Source organism: Neofelis nebulosa, chromosome 1 (assembly GCF_028018385.1).
Source record: "Neofelis nebulosa isolate mNeoNeb1 chromosome 1, mNeoNeb1.pri, whole genome shotgun sequence".
NCBI lineage: Eukaryota > Metazoa > Chordata > Mammalia > Carnivora > Felidae > Neofelis > Neofelis nebulosa.
This window is the reverse complement of record NC_080782.1, coordinates 145,493,111-145,508,117: the sequence shown is the minus strand read 5'-3', so window position 1 is coordinate 145,508,117 and position 15,007 is coordinate 145,493,111. Positions and strand designations below refer to the sequence as shown.

At 42.3% G+C, this 15,007-nt stretch overlaps 1 protein-coding gene across 3 annotated transcripts in view; it reads left to right on the top strand.

Annotated features, from left to right (window-relative positions):
- The window catches only part of LOC131516952 (uncharacterized), a 60,724-nt gene extending 56,362 nt beyond the window's left edge, over positions 1-4,362 (top strand). For all 3 annotated transcript variants that reach the window (XM_058738533.1, XM_058738541.1, XM_058738550.1), the window contains one exon: positions 815-4,362. In XM_058738533.1, coding sequence (XP_058594516.1) covers positions 2,670-3,272 — 603 coding nt within the window. In that variant the 5' untranslated portion in view covers positions 815-2,669 and the 3' untranslated portion in view covers positions 3,273-4,362. The remainder of the gene's footprint in view (positions 1-814) is intronic.
- The last annotated feature ends 10,645 nt before the right edge of the window (positions 4,363-15,007 follow it).

Below are 15,007 nucleotides of genomic sequence, written 5' to 3'. Positions count from 1 at the left end.
CTGACGGGAAGGGCTGTGGGATCCATCCTGTGGGCGAGATCCGGCTTGGTGAGCTGGCTTCCTGTTCTGATCAGTTTCCCCCCGATGGAAATGGGGACCACAATGCCACCTCTCACGTGAAAACAAGGCACCTAGGCTGCCTGGCACACGATATGTATTCGAGAGAAGACAGGTCCTTCTTTGTGAGGTTAACAGAGAAGGTCTTTGGCATTATGTCCCACTCATGTGGAAGACTTTTGGAGCTGACCTTCTCGGCTTCTAACAACTCTTTATCTCTGTACCTCTGACCTTCTTCCCAGGTCCAGTGCCCTCACACCCCTTATGCTGCCCTGGGAACCAGTGGGGTGAGCAGCCAGCCAGCCTACAAGAGCAGGGAAATCTGTGTTTGCGCCCAAGAGACCTACATGAGTGGCTTTCAATGCTTTCCTGTCCAATAACTACGTACATGGGCAGTTCAGCACCCATGACCGGATGTAAACGCAAGGCCTTGAGAGGCAGACCTCTCAGGGGACAAAGATCATTGACCCTGCATACAGCAATCAACTCAGACCTGCTCAGTGCTGGCTGAGGTGGAGGGCAGTGGAGAATGGGTGGTAGAAATGGACAGTATCGGCTATGGCCTTGAGATTAGCTGGAGCGGGGGGACTGGAGCTCATATCACTCACTCTCTTGCATGAAGTCCTGGCAGAAGTCGCAGCTGTGGGTAAAGACTCAGTTGGACTTGGAGGGTCTGTGACAGATGTGAAGGGTGAAAGGGGCTTCCCTTGTGCCTCAGTTCAATTCTCCTCTCAGGGAGACACTCCCTACTTTACAGACTGTTGGAGGGACCGTTCTGGACTGGCTTCAAAGCAGCTCAGCCCAAGAGCAATGTGACAGTGTCTGGCCCCGGGCGTTCTAGAAGCTGCTGTGTGGCATTCACCCTGGGATGGCCTGGAGATGCGGGGAAGTTCTTGCAAGAGGCCCCCACTGAGCAATGGGAGACAGGAGCCTGGAGGTCAATGCTCACCCGTTCCATTCCCTGAGTGGAAAAATCTGAGCTACAGCCCCTCAGGCTCTTCAGAAGGTCCCTGAGATTGGTCATCCATCACCCATAACTCATCCATCACCCATAGGTCATGGGTGCTGAACTGCCCATCTACCAGAGGTCATCCATCGCCTTTCCCACTTTTCCTGTTTCACTCCTCAGGTCCTCTCTCTGGATCTCTGGGATCACTTCCCATATAAACTACCTTCAGGTAGACCTGTGTCTCAGGCACAGCTTTTAGGGGAACTCACATGAAGCCAGCCATGTATAAAGCTTAAAGAGGGAGGAGAAGGGGCAGAATAATCTTTTCACAGAGTAGGATTGTAAAACCACCAAGCGCGCTGGGGTCCTATTTGGGGTGTGCAGTGATGTGTTGAAAGTAAACCCTCCAGCCACTTTATATCTTCTGTCACAACTTCGAGCCTCTCAGCTGTGGTCACAAACTATACGGGTAGGGATTTAATCTTGAATGGGCTTTTGCCAGATGAATTTGATGAAAAGAAAAAGGCATGGAAATGAGAGAATACACAAAGCAGTCACTATAATGAAACATCATGGAATTAAGCAGAACAAGGAGGCAAGTGAGGATATGAGGAGATATATATATATATCACGTATGTTAATATATCCTTATATATACAATCCCATTATATATAAATAATCTTTGCATTTATACACACATATATGTTATCTTTGCATATACAGTAAAACCTTGGATTGCGAGTAACTTGGTAACTTGTTCTGCAGGTGTTCCACAAGACGAGCAGCCACTTCTAATAAATTTTAACTTGATAAGTGAGCCATGTCTTGCAATAAGAGTAGTACGTGACACCACATGTCACATGATCACAACTGAGCTAAGGGCTCTTGAAATTCACTTTGATATATGAGTGCTTTGGATTACAACCATGTCTCTGGAACGAATTATGTTTGCAAACCAAAGTTTCACTGTATTTTGTATCTTTATAAAGAAAGACACAAAGGTGGTAAAGTCATGGATTGAGACCAGAGAGAACTGATACTGGGGTTTAGAACACAAGCATGAGAGTGTGGCTGGGGCGCCGGGGAGTAGAAATGAAAGATTGTTGGAGGTGAGAAGGTCATAGAGTTCAGGGAGCAAGGTGTGGAATGGACCACTATTCTTCAAGGTTGTTAAGTCACCAAGAATGGTGTCAGGAATAAACATGGAGAGCCAGATGCTGGAGTCATTAATGAACAAAGGAGAGTAAGTTGGTAGATAACAGTGGCAGGTAGTAAAGTGTGCCCTGAATTTTGAAGGATGGGAGTTTTGAAGGAGGAGTGAAGAGAACTGAATTACAGGTACAATGGGACAGCTATCCCACCCTTGAGCCTTCATGAAGCCCAAATAACCTCCACTTGAGAGTCTGTGGATGAGGTGGCATTTGCAGAGCACAGCCAACTTTCCATTAGGGCAAGATAGGAAGACACCTTACAACAAAAGACACAGGGCACAGATAGAGGCATTTGCTGCTGATGACAGATCCTGTGTGTCGGGATGAATAGTACATAAAAGTTGGGAACGTGGACAAGGAGTAAGAAACAGAGACAACACTTGCCTTGTAGGATTATTGTCAATTGGAGAGATAAGTTTATATAAGTGGCCAGTAGCCTTCTGGTGAAGGTGATGAGGATGATGGTGATGATGGTGATGATGGTGATGATGGTGATGATGGTGGTCATGGTGATGATGGTGGTCATGGTGGTCATGGTGATGATGGTGGTCATGGTGATGATGGTCATGATGGTCATGATGGTGGTCATGGTGATGATGGTGATGATGGTGGTCATGGTGATGATGGTGGTCATGGTGATCATAGTGATGATGGTGATGATGGTGATGATGGTGGTCATGGTGTTGATGGTGATGATGGTGATGATGGTGGTCATGGTGTTGATGGTGGTCATGGTGATGATGGTGATGATGGTGGTCATGGTGATGATGGTGATGATAGTGGTCATGGTGATGATGGTGATGATAGTGGTCATGGTGATGATAGTGATGATGGTGGTGATGGTGATGATGGTGGTGATGATGGTGATGATGGTGGCGATGATGGTGATGATGGTGGTCATGGTGATGGTGGTGATGATGGTGGTGATCATGGTGATCATGGTGGTGATCATGGTGATCATGGTGGTGATCATGGTGATCATGGTGATGACATTAATGGTGGTGATGGTGATGATAATGATCGCAAGAAGAGCAAGAGCTAAAGATGAATTATAGGTAGAGTCAGGAGAAGCACAGTCTAGGAATCAAGTGTCCTTGAGTCTCATCCTGGCTCTGCTATCTACTAGCTGTATGGCCTGGAACAAATCAATCACCTTTCCTCTCTGGACCATGGTTGCTTCATCTATAAAATGACAGGGTTGGATAACATCAGTGGCTGTCAACTCGGAAGTGGCAGAGTGGTCATACATACAATAGAGGTGATAATTCCCTTAAATACTTTTTCAAAGTGTATATTTGCTTCCCCCAAGTTCCCCTAACCCCTACCCCACCATCCCAAGAGGTCAAATCTTATTCTCTGGGGTTAAGGACCCTGAACAGGCATTTTTAAAAAGTCCTCCAGGTGATTTAATAAATGCTCCCCTCACCCCCAGCCCTGTTTTCTTTCTTTAGGGAATTGCTGTGCCAAGAAGCTGGTCTTTCCTTTCTCACATGTCATTGCCCAGAAAGTGATAGTGGGAAAGATGTGGTTTGTCAGGCAGAGCTGGGCCAGAGCATTTATCAAAAGGACCAGATGCCCTGAGCTCTGCCCTTGGTGGGCAGATGGCCAGAGAGTAGGCAGGGTTATTTTTATAGCTTTGTTCTTTGGGCATTTCCCCATTGGAATGCATAAGAATGAGAACTGAATCAGCACAGGTCAGTTTTGTTGCTATTGTTTTTGGGGTTTTGTCGATTATCAGACCACACCGTGCTGTAGGCCAGCCTAGGCTTTGACTAACTTTGAGCAGGGCGGCCCCTCGGCCAGTCATCAGGGGGAAACCTAGGAAGTCCACACACAGTGGTGGTAGTGAACCCAGCACACCACACACAGGCCTATGTCAAGCCCCCTTGTATCCTCAATACCTAGAAATACACTCAGCACATAGAAGGGATGCAACAAATACTTGTCAAACTGAAATATAAGGGAAGGCAGCAATAGATCAAAAGGATAGCAGTTTGGGGGCACCTGGGTGGCTCAGCCAGTTAAGTGTCTGATTTCAGCTCAGGTCGTGATCTCACAGTTTATGGGTTCGAGGCCCGCATCAGGCTCTGTGCTGACAGCTCAGAGCCTGGAGCCTGCTTCAGATTCTGTGTCTCCCTCTCTCTTTGCCCCTAACCCACTTGCATTCTGTCTCTGTCTCTCTCAAAAACAAACATTAAAAAAATTTTTTTTAAATAAATAAACATTAATTTTTTTTTTTTTTTAAAGGATAGCAGTTTAGGGGAATGCATTCATTTTCAACTGCAGGAGAAAGAATGGCTCCAGAGAACTACAACGTTATGCTGAGCCAAATTAGCAGTGAAATTGAAGAGCAGGATAAAATGACTGACACGCAAGGATTCAGCCCCCAGAGATCCTCTCTGAGAAGATACACTTGAGTGTTTCTAGCAAGAAGAAAAGCGACCCTAAGAAAGTGATCAAGTCACAGGAACGTGGTAAGCCAATAAACCTATAAGCTTAATTGTTAAATCTTAAAAGATTTTGATAGCGTGATGTGAAAAATAATGAATAGAACTAAACAAAAACTAAAATCCCAAATGATTTCAATGTGGTGGGTTTGGGACACAGAAGAAATTGAAAGCAGGCTAATATTGGAATTACATCAAATCAATAGATAACTTTTCAGGGGAAGTATAGAGATATTGACAAATACCTGAGATACATAGAAAGATATATGCTTAAGTGTGTTTGAAGTGTAAGGATAATCACCAGAAAAAATAGAAATAGGGTATATAACGTCTAAACTATTGGAGGAAAAAAAAATTCAAAGAATTCAAAATCCATTGAAACAGATGGTTTAAAAAAGGAAAACTAACAAAGATATTTTTAAAGTGGATACATGGTAAACATTATAATAAGGCTGGGGGCACCTGGGTGGCTCAGTTGGTTAAGCATCCAACTTCAGCTCAGGTCATGATCTCGTAGTTCGTGGGGTCAAGCCCTGTGTTGGGCTGTGCTGACAGCTCAGAGACTGGATCTTGTTTCGGATTCTGTGTCTCCCTCTCTCTCTGTCTCTCCCCCGTTCACACTCTGTCTCTCTCAAAAATGAATAAACATTAAAAAAAATTTTTAAACATTAAATAAGGCTTTAGAAATATATCCAGTCATATTAGTTATCACAATGTATGTAAATGGGCTAAATTTCTCCTATTAAAAGACAGAGACTCACTAACTGGGGAAAATAAAATCCACTGTGGGCCATGATGTGAAAAAGTTGGAAAGCTTAGTTCTGGAGTATATACCCAGGAGTAAAATTTCTGAGTCAAAGAGTATATATTACTAGATATTGCCTCATTGCTCTCCAAATTAATTATATTAATTTATTTTTGGAGTAGCATTAGAGTTCCCATTGCCAAATATTGATATTGTTAGACTTTAAAATTTTTGCCACTATATCAGGTACATGTTATCTCATTGTTACTATATTTTTTGTGTTACCTTACTTACTAATGAGGTTGGGAATCTTTACATGTGTCTTTTTTTGGCAATTCCAATTGATTATTGTGAATGGCTTGTTCCTGTCATCTGTCCACACATTTATACATTTTGCCTTGTTCTTATTGATTTGTAGAATTTCTTTATAAATTTGCAACCTTTTATCAGCCATATGTATTGCAATATCTTGTCCTTGTCTTTGATTTGTCTTTTCAATTTATTTATGGTATTTTTGAACTATACACGTTAAAAAATTTTTTAAGTTTTATTTATTTAAGTAATCTCTGTAGTCTACATGGGGCTCAAACTCATGACCCCAGGATCAAGAGTCACATTCTCCTCTGACTGAGCCAGCCAGGTGCCCCTGAACTATACAAGTTTAAATTTTAATGCAATAAAATTTTATGAACTATACTTACTGTGACTCGTTTAAGAAATTATTTTGTATTCTAAAGTCATAACCACATTCTCCTCGACCCAAATACTACTTCCTTAGGAAAGTCTTCTCCAGTCCCTCAAAATAGATGATGTTTCATTATATGCTCTTATGATACTGTTTTCTTTCATTGCACTTATCCCAGCATAATTATACATTTATATATGCAATTGACAAAAAGTCTGACTCCTCCATTGCAAGGTAAGCCCCAGGAGGTCTCAGACCATGTCTTATATCCTCTCTTTCATTGTAATATCTCCAGGGCTTACCATAGTTTCTGTCATATAATAGGTAACATTTATTAAGTCCTTATTATATGCAAGCATTATTCTAGGACTTCACATGTACTTATTTAATAGGTATGACAGATACATAGACAGATACTATACTGTCCACATCTTAAAGATATAGAAACTGGGGCACAGAGAGGCTATGTGACATATTCACTGTCACACAACTAGTTGATACCAGAGTCAGAATTCATGCCCAAGGGTTCTAGCTCCACACCCTTTCCTCTCAACTGTTAATGTATGTTCCTCAAAGGGTAGGAACTCAGCAAATGTTTACCGGATGAAATGAGTGGAAAAAGCCACAATTTTAGCATAGTTCTCTCAGAAATAGAAATATCATTTAAAAAAAAAAAAGAAAACTGGTATATTTGAATAAGACACTACAAGCTGTATAGGTTATTTTTAACAGAATAACATATATTCTTTCAAATACTTATGGAGCAGTAACAAAAATGCACTATCTACTATGATTCAAAGGAAATCTCAGCAAATATTAAGTAGTTGAATGTATTTAAATAAATTTACTAGCCAAATGCAATAATAGTATAAATTAACTACAAAAGGAGGCGGGTAGGGAAACACTTTATGTTGTTGTTGGTGTTCTTCTAAGTATAATTTACATAGTTAAAGTATTCAGTTGTGGAGCTCACAGAATTTTGATGTCCACCCCTCAGTAATCATCCAGCTGAAGATCTAGAACATTTCCATCACCCCAAAAAGATTCCTCCTGCCCCTTTCTGGTCATGCCCCCACCCAGAGACAATCACTGTTCTTGAACTTTATGTAAATGGTTCACATAGCAGATACTCTTTTGTATCTGGCTTCTTCCACTCAGCATGTTTTTGAGATGCATCCCTGTTGTTTGTGGTACATACGAACTGTTCATCCCTTATTTACTTACTCATTTTTTAAGTAGTATGTCTCTGTGCAGATATATTATTGTGTGGTAATCCAGACTTCAGTGTGGGGTTATTGCACCTGCATAAAGCTAATAGAAACATTAAAAAAAATTTTTTTTAATGTTTATTTATTTTTGAGACAGAGACAGATCACGACTGGGGGAGGGGCAGAGAGAAGGAGACACAGAATCCGAAGCAGACTCCAGGCTCTAGGCTGTCAGCACAGAGCCCAATGAGGGGCTTGAACTCACAACCCATGAGACCGTGACCTGAGCCACAGTCATATGCTCAACCGACTGAGCCACCCAGATGCCCTGAAACATTTTTGTACAAGGACTTTTCTAAATATGTGCCTTCATTTATTTGGGGCATGTACCTAGTAACAGAATCTTGGGCTTATCGGGTTGAGGTAAATTTCATTTCATTAGAAACTGCCACCAAACTGCCACTCTTTTCCAAAGTGGTTGTGCCATTTTATACTTTTGTCAGCCACATACAAGAGTTTTTGCTCCTCTTTCTCACCAATATTTGATATTTTAACATCATTCATTCATTCATTCATTTATTCATTTATTCATTCATTCAATGTTTATTTTTTGAGAGAGAGAGAGACAGAGCATGAGCAGGGGAGAGGCAGAGAGTGAGGGAGACAGAGAATCCTAAGCAGGCTCCGCACTGCCATCACAGAGCCAAACGTGGGACTCAATCCCACGAACCCGTGAGATCATGACCTAAGCTTAAGCTGGACACTCACCCGACTGAGCCACCCAGGCGCCCTTGATATTTTCACATCTTTTAAATGGCAACCGTTTGGTGGATGGCAAGTGGTATCTCATTGTAGTTTGAATTTGCATTTCCCTGAAGACTGCTAATGTTGACTACCTTTTCACATGTTTTTTTAGCCATTCATATATCTTCTTGATGAGTTGCCTGTTCCAATGTTTATTCATTTTGTAATGAGCTGTCTTTTCTGTATTGATGTGTAGGAGTTCTTTATATAGTCTAGATACAATTACCGGGACATTTTAACACAGACTTCTAAATAACTCCTAGATTGAAGAGAAAATCTTACTGAAATTACAAACAAGTTAGGAATAAACAAGAATGTGAGCACAGCATTAAAGAAAAAATTTGTGGGATGCATGCAAAATAATAGGCAGAGAACATTTTACAGTTTGAAATAGTCTAATTAGATAATGAGGAGGTTTTTTTGTTTTTTGTTTTTTTACTAAACTTATGAATCAAGAAGCTAGATAACAAATTGTAAGGTAATCCCCCCAAAAGTAGGAGAGAATAAACATGATAAAATGCAGCAGTTAATGGAGTAAATGCAAAAAAAAAAAAAGAAAAATGATCAAGGCTTTGATCGAGGCCAATTATTAATAAGGAGAAAATTGATGAAACATCAGAAATAAGAAAGGGTGTATATTCTGTTAGAAGATTTAAAACATAAAAACATACCGTGCTCAACTTTTTAAAATAAATGTGCAAATGTGGATTTTAAAATGGTGATTTCCTGGCAAATATAAATTCTAAAATTGACTAAAGAGGTATAGTTATAGGAACATTTAAAAGTTAGGCAAAGTTAATCATAAAGCTCCGATCACCAAGAAACAGATAATTTGGGGGGTCTAGTACTTCTTTCTGAACCTAGAATAAACTTGGAAGCTTCTCATCTATGAGGCTTGTGTAACCATATAACAAGACTAAACAAAGATATCGAGGGGAAAGAAAATATAGATCAATCAAATTTATGAACAAGGACACCAAAATCCTAAATAAACAGTAGTAAATTAAATCCATCTGTGTCCTAAAAGAATAATACGTCTTAACAAAGCAGGGCTTATCCCTGGAATGCCAGGATATTTCAACATGAAGAAATCTATTAATGTAATTCATTTGATCAAGAATTACGAGAAAAGTCATAACGTCATCTCAATAGATTCAGAAAAACTGTTTTAATGAGCTCAACAAAGACCCATTTGTGATGTAAAAAAGAAAAACACTTAACAAAACAGAATTAAAATAAAACAGCCTCATTTTCATAAAGGAAAGAAACCCCTCTACAAACCTCATCTTCAGCAGTGAGTCACCTGTTTGAAATCAGAAACAAAGACGAACACTGTTATTATTCAACATCCGAGCTAATGGAATAAAACGGTATAAAATAACAAAATGTATTAGTATTGAAAAAGGAGAGACAAAACTGTTTTTACTTGCAGACTGTATAATTGTCTATTTGGAAAATCCTTCTCAATCAACCGCAAAATGATCTGAACTAGTAAGAGAATTTTAGTAAGTTGGCCAGATACTACACCCCATTCATAAGCAATTGCAATATTGGGAATGCTAAACTAAAAAATGTGTAAGGACTAAATGGGTGGGGGGCGGGGAACCAGAAACATTTCTCATAGATTGCAAAAACCTTAGGAAGTTTTGGGAATTATTTGGGGACCAATCTGGGTGAAACGTGTCCACATTGTAACACTTGACTGATGACTACCCATGACCATGACCATGGGTTTACTTTCTCTCATGGAGATTTCCTGAAATTTAAATCCCCGATTCCATGCACCTGTCAAACAAAATGAGATCTTATTTTAGCCCCTTACCCTGATGACCCCAAGCTGTGGGTTTATTTGTCTGCTCTTCAATTTGGTGTGTAGATTTTGCAGAATGGAAAGCTAATGCTCAGAATGACCTCTGGCTATTGACTGACTTGTTCGGTTGGAGCAAGTCATACAATCGTTGTGGCTTCTAGAAAGAAAGAAAGTGGGTTGGAGGGATGAAGGCTGGTGTTGGGGCAGCAGGCAAAGACTGGAATTTGGTAACAACAGTGATCATGGAGTTAATGTTATCGAAGAAGACAGGAAGGCGGGTTGAGAGGAATATCTGGGTATGCTGGGATATTTTCTGTCTTTTGAGTTAGGCTGGCATCAACAATGGCAGCTTTCAAGCTCTCGTAGGTTTATAGGCATGGACCACATATTTGAAACTGGCTTGCACACTCATCATGGCGTAATCCTCATGTCCCACCTGGGGTCCACAAGACATCAGGATGCACCTTGAGGGTCAGTTTTCACAAAGGCTTTAGAGCTTGAGGGAGAAGTGGTGAAAAAGACTTAGATGTTTAAGGGTCTTGGAACACTGATAATCAAGTAGCCTAAGTAAAGACAGGAGACGAATACCCGCCCCAAACTTTGGGAAATACAGGTGACGGCATAGAAAGGTTTCCCAAGGAGTTTGCAGCTTTTCTTGAGGCAAGGGGCAGTCATATAAACCTATACCTTCTGAGGGCTGGGGTGCCCTGAAAAAAAATCAGGGCAAACTAAAACAATTGACCAACTTCACTCCTGATTCTAAAGAGAAATGATCAAACACATGGTCACAGGGTCGTTTCTCCGTGCTTGTTTCGTCATCCTTTGGTTTGTCCAGAGAATGTAGAGGGTGTACCTATCAGGTTCCAGTCCCGGGAACACAGTGTAGGCTGCTGATTCTAGAAATAAGGTCCCATCAGGAATATTTACAGCTGCATCGGGGACCTGCCTCTTTTCTCAACCACCTTTGTCTGCATGGATAATGGAGACTGTGTGGCTAGGTGATTTCCAGCTGCAGACGTGAGTCTAGGACAGCACTGGCTGATCATTGCCCCTCTCTCAACTCTACTACCCTGGAGAGCAAAGCAGACAGCCTACTCCAGGCCCATTTTGACATTTGGCAGATAACAGAGGCAGTAGCAGGAGCGAGGGAGGTAGTTTTCTGGTTTTAGGATAAGAGCAACGGAATGTCCTATTTGGCCAAACTTGAGAGAAGCTGGCCAGTTCTGGAGCAGGTGGGCTGTTCATTTTTCTCCTTTACAAGGAACTGAGGTTTTGTGTTCCCTTCTGCAAATCCCACCTCCCCACACCTGGTCAGGTGTAGCCAACAGTCCTGCCTGGCACCCAGGCAACGTTCTTTTGGGACAAAGGCAAGCCAGGCGCGATCTCTGCTCCACGTCAGGTTTTGCGTCTGATCTCAAGTTCAAGATCTCAAGTCTCATCTCTGCTTAGCTCTGCCTTCAGTCAAGTTAGGATAATGACATGCATTGTCTTTCCTTGAAGGTACCTTGCATCCTATGGGGACGGAGACTGAATACTTCAGTTTCAAAACAGGACGAGGTTCATGTGACAGAAGGAAGTGCCCATGAATCAGCTGTCCAGACTCCTTTTAGGTGAACCAGAACCCCCACAGCCACAGCCTCTCAAGTGGAGATTTTAAAGCAGTAATGTCCAAGCGCTCAGACAGGTATTTTAAGGCCACAATTTAAAATTATAATCTTATTAAAAAACCAACAGGTTTGGCTGTGATGAGATTTTTTTAATTTTTTTTATTTTTTATTTATTTATTTTTTTGCATTCGACCCTCAATGTTCCTGCTTCACCTTCTCCTTGGAATATAAATTGTCAGACTGTTCATGGGTTTTGACATAAGGTTCATTTGGCTCCAGCCACTCTGAAAAAAGGGAGATTTGTGTGTGTGTGTGTTTGGTTGGTTTTTTTAAAAAATTTTGTTTCTTTTGCTTTTAAATTCTACATTCTCTAGGACATGTGCTTGAGTGGCATTCAGTATACATATTTGCAAGACTTAAAAATGAAATATCCCCTAATGCAAAGGAAGGCCACAAGCTGACATTCCCTGAGTTTGCCAAATTTTGTTCCAGAGGTTGGTGACCTTCTGTTTCAAAACAGGAAAGAAGTGAAATCGTGGGGAGTCACCTACACACAGGCTTTGCCAGATAATTATTCAGCTGACAGTTCAGGGAGCTTAACAAACTCTGCTCTGTGGTCTCTGAAGACTGAATTCATTATGCCTTAAACAAGAAAAAAAAATTCCCATTGGGATTTTCAGATCTTAGTGCTTTCTTTAAATATGTGGTTTACCTGTTTAAGGACTTGGCAAAGAAAATAAAAAACGCCTTTCTTAACAGTTACATCTCAGGCTTTAATTATTCCTATTTTTGATCTTGTAGCTGTAGCTCTAGAATTAAATAGTCCTCCTTTAATGTGGGTAGGCGCTTAAAAAAAAGCCTTTCAACTTGTAGTCTTAAAAAAAAAATTTTTTTTTCTTGCATGAACAGCTTGGGTGGGGAGAGAATTAAAGTGCCAGCTATGGCCTTTTTGTTTTACTGGGAAGCTGATGGGCAATGATTTGGAAATGCCCGGGGTATACGTTGTGCCACCCGGATGGGGGGGTGTGAGCAGGGTGTAGAGTCTGGTTCAAAGCAGAGGTAGCTCCCTCCCCGCCCCCACCCCACCCTCCTCCCCCTGTGTCTTTGGCCAGCACTTTCTGGGAAGATGACTTTGTCCCCGAGCTGCTATCAGGGCTGTGAGGATTGGGGTCTGGGTAGGGAGAGGATGTGGGGTAGGGTTTGGGAACATTATTTCCACCACTTTTACCCAAGTGGCCAAAAAAGACAGGTTTACCTGTGAGAATTCTTCATTAATTCTGCTCCTCTTGTTGTTGAAGATTTTATTGTTTAATTTTTTTTAAGGTTTATTTATTTTTGAGAGAGAGACAGAGTGTAAGCCAGGGAGGGGCAGATAGAGGGAGACACAGAATCTGAAGCAGGCTCCAGGTTCTGAGCCGTCAGTACAGAGCCTGACGCAGGGCTCGAACTCACGGACCACGAGATCATGACCTGAGCCGGAGTCAGACGCTTAAACAACTGAGCCACCCAGGTGCCCCTTGTTGTTGAAGACATTAAAAAGATGGCTCTTCAGGATAAATATTCAGAAGAACCAAACCATCCCACATTTAGGGAGAGCGAGAACAGGCATAACTGCCTTTTTCTTCCCCATCTCGCGCCATGGTGTGGGGTTAAGCATGACAGTGGTGAGGTTGACGTGTTTGGGTAGTTTGAGTTTTTTTAAAAAAATTATCTATGTCTTTTTGTAAAATATAGATCTCTATTTCTCTCTATGTAACTGGGGAGGGTGGATCTACAGAAATAAACAGAAAGTTCCGGAAGAAGAGGAACCATCCCAAGAACAGGAAGGACTGAGCTGCCCTAGGATCATGATAAACAAAGAAGAGTCCAACTGTGTTTTGCAACACAATGGATTAACTCAGCGTCCTGGTGGAGAGCTGACTGGACAGTCTCTGCTCCCTTCCTCCTGTGAGATGATACCTCCTCACAATGCCACTAATTACGAGATGTCACTGACGCATAAGAACACAATAACAAGAAGCCAGCAGTAATACAGTGTTTAGACTCTGACAACCACTTTACCTGCATAAACTCACTCAGTCCTCAGGACAGCTGTATAAAAGGAGGAGCTATTATTACCTTTTTTTTTTTTTTAACAGGTGCAGAACAGGAGACACAGAGAGATTGGGTAACTTGGCTAATGTCGCATATGTAAGAAGCAGCATTGAAATTCAGGTAGTGTGAGACCAGGGTCCTTGCTATGAATGACTGAACGTTGAATAGTAAAAACGAAACAAAGAAACAGTGAAGGCCAGGTTGGAAATGCTGTGACCAAGACTTGACGGGACATCAGATGGGGGAGCAGGGCAGAGTTCCACTGGAGGACTCAGAGATCCTCAGGAGAAGGACAGGAGGAGGAGGAGGCTTTTCTGTGTATCTTATCAGAGCCACAACCCGGAGTCATGACGTCCCTACCACATTCCAGCTGGATGTGGACTCTGTCTAGGGGCTGGCGATCTTTAGTAGGAATCAGGTGCTGAAGGTCCCCGTTCTGTTGCCTCCAGCCTGCTCCCCCCTCCCCCCCAGGTGCGGGGGAGGGTGACTACCTGTGGGAGATGGGGGAGTGCTCCCTCTGCCGGTGGCGGATTTGCAGGCTCAGGGCTGTACTGGCGCAGTCCAAGTAGGTAGACTTGCCGCAGTTTGGGAGTCCAGTCCGGCGGGCGATGAGCTAGCTGCCTGCTTTTGGTTGCCAGTTGATGGAGAGATACCAAATGGTTAATGCAGTTGCCTACCAGCCATCAACGGGTCTGGGAGAGAAGCTGAGTAGACTCGGCACCAACAAATACTGAGCTGTAGAATGCTGTCTCCACCATGACCCTAGGAAGGGATCATTGCCAGGCTTTTACCTTCTCCTCCTCATGAAGAAGGAAGTGTGGTCTTGGAAAAGTCCGACTTGTCCACAGCTGGCAAATGGCTGAGGCAGAATGAGTGAACCCCTGACCGCGCCCTTGATCCCCTTGGTTCAGCCTCGGGTGCCACACTAAGACTCTGGGTATTATTCCTCTTTTTATGAAATGATGCAACTTCTTCCTTTCTAATCGAGCCTGGGTGCGTTTGAATGCCCAAGCCTCAACTAAAAGTTATGGAACTCTAACGAACATAGGTGCAACTGAAATTATAGAGGCTGGAAGGAGGGTGACAAAAATGACTAATTTCTCACCTTTATCTACGGAAAGCAGAGGTGGCACTTCTGGACTGAGTGAAGTCACAGGTGCAAAAATCAGAGCTGTTGGCTCAGACCCAATGAACCACTTCGTGCTCCCCACAAATCGGAAGGTTCATCAGCCCCCGTTCCTTCTCCTAGATGAGACATGGAGGTCATATCAAATTTAACTCCTGTGATGCCCTGTCTTCAGGAGACTTTGGGCGAACACAGAAGGGTTTGGGGGATCCTTGGGACACAACAAAACATGAGCTACATGCTACTATACACTTCCTACACATA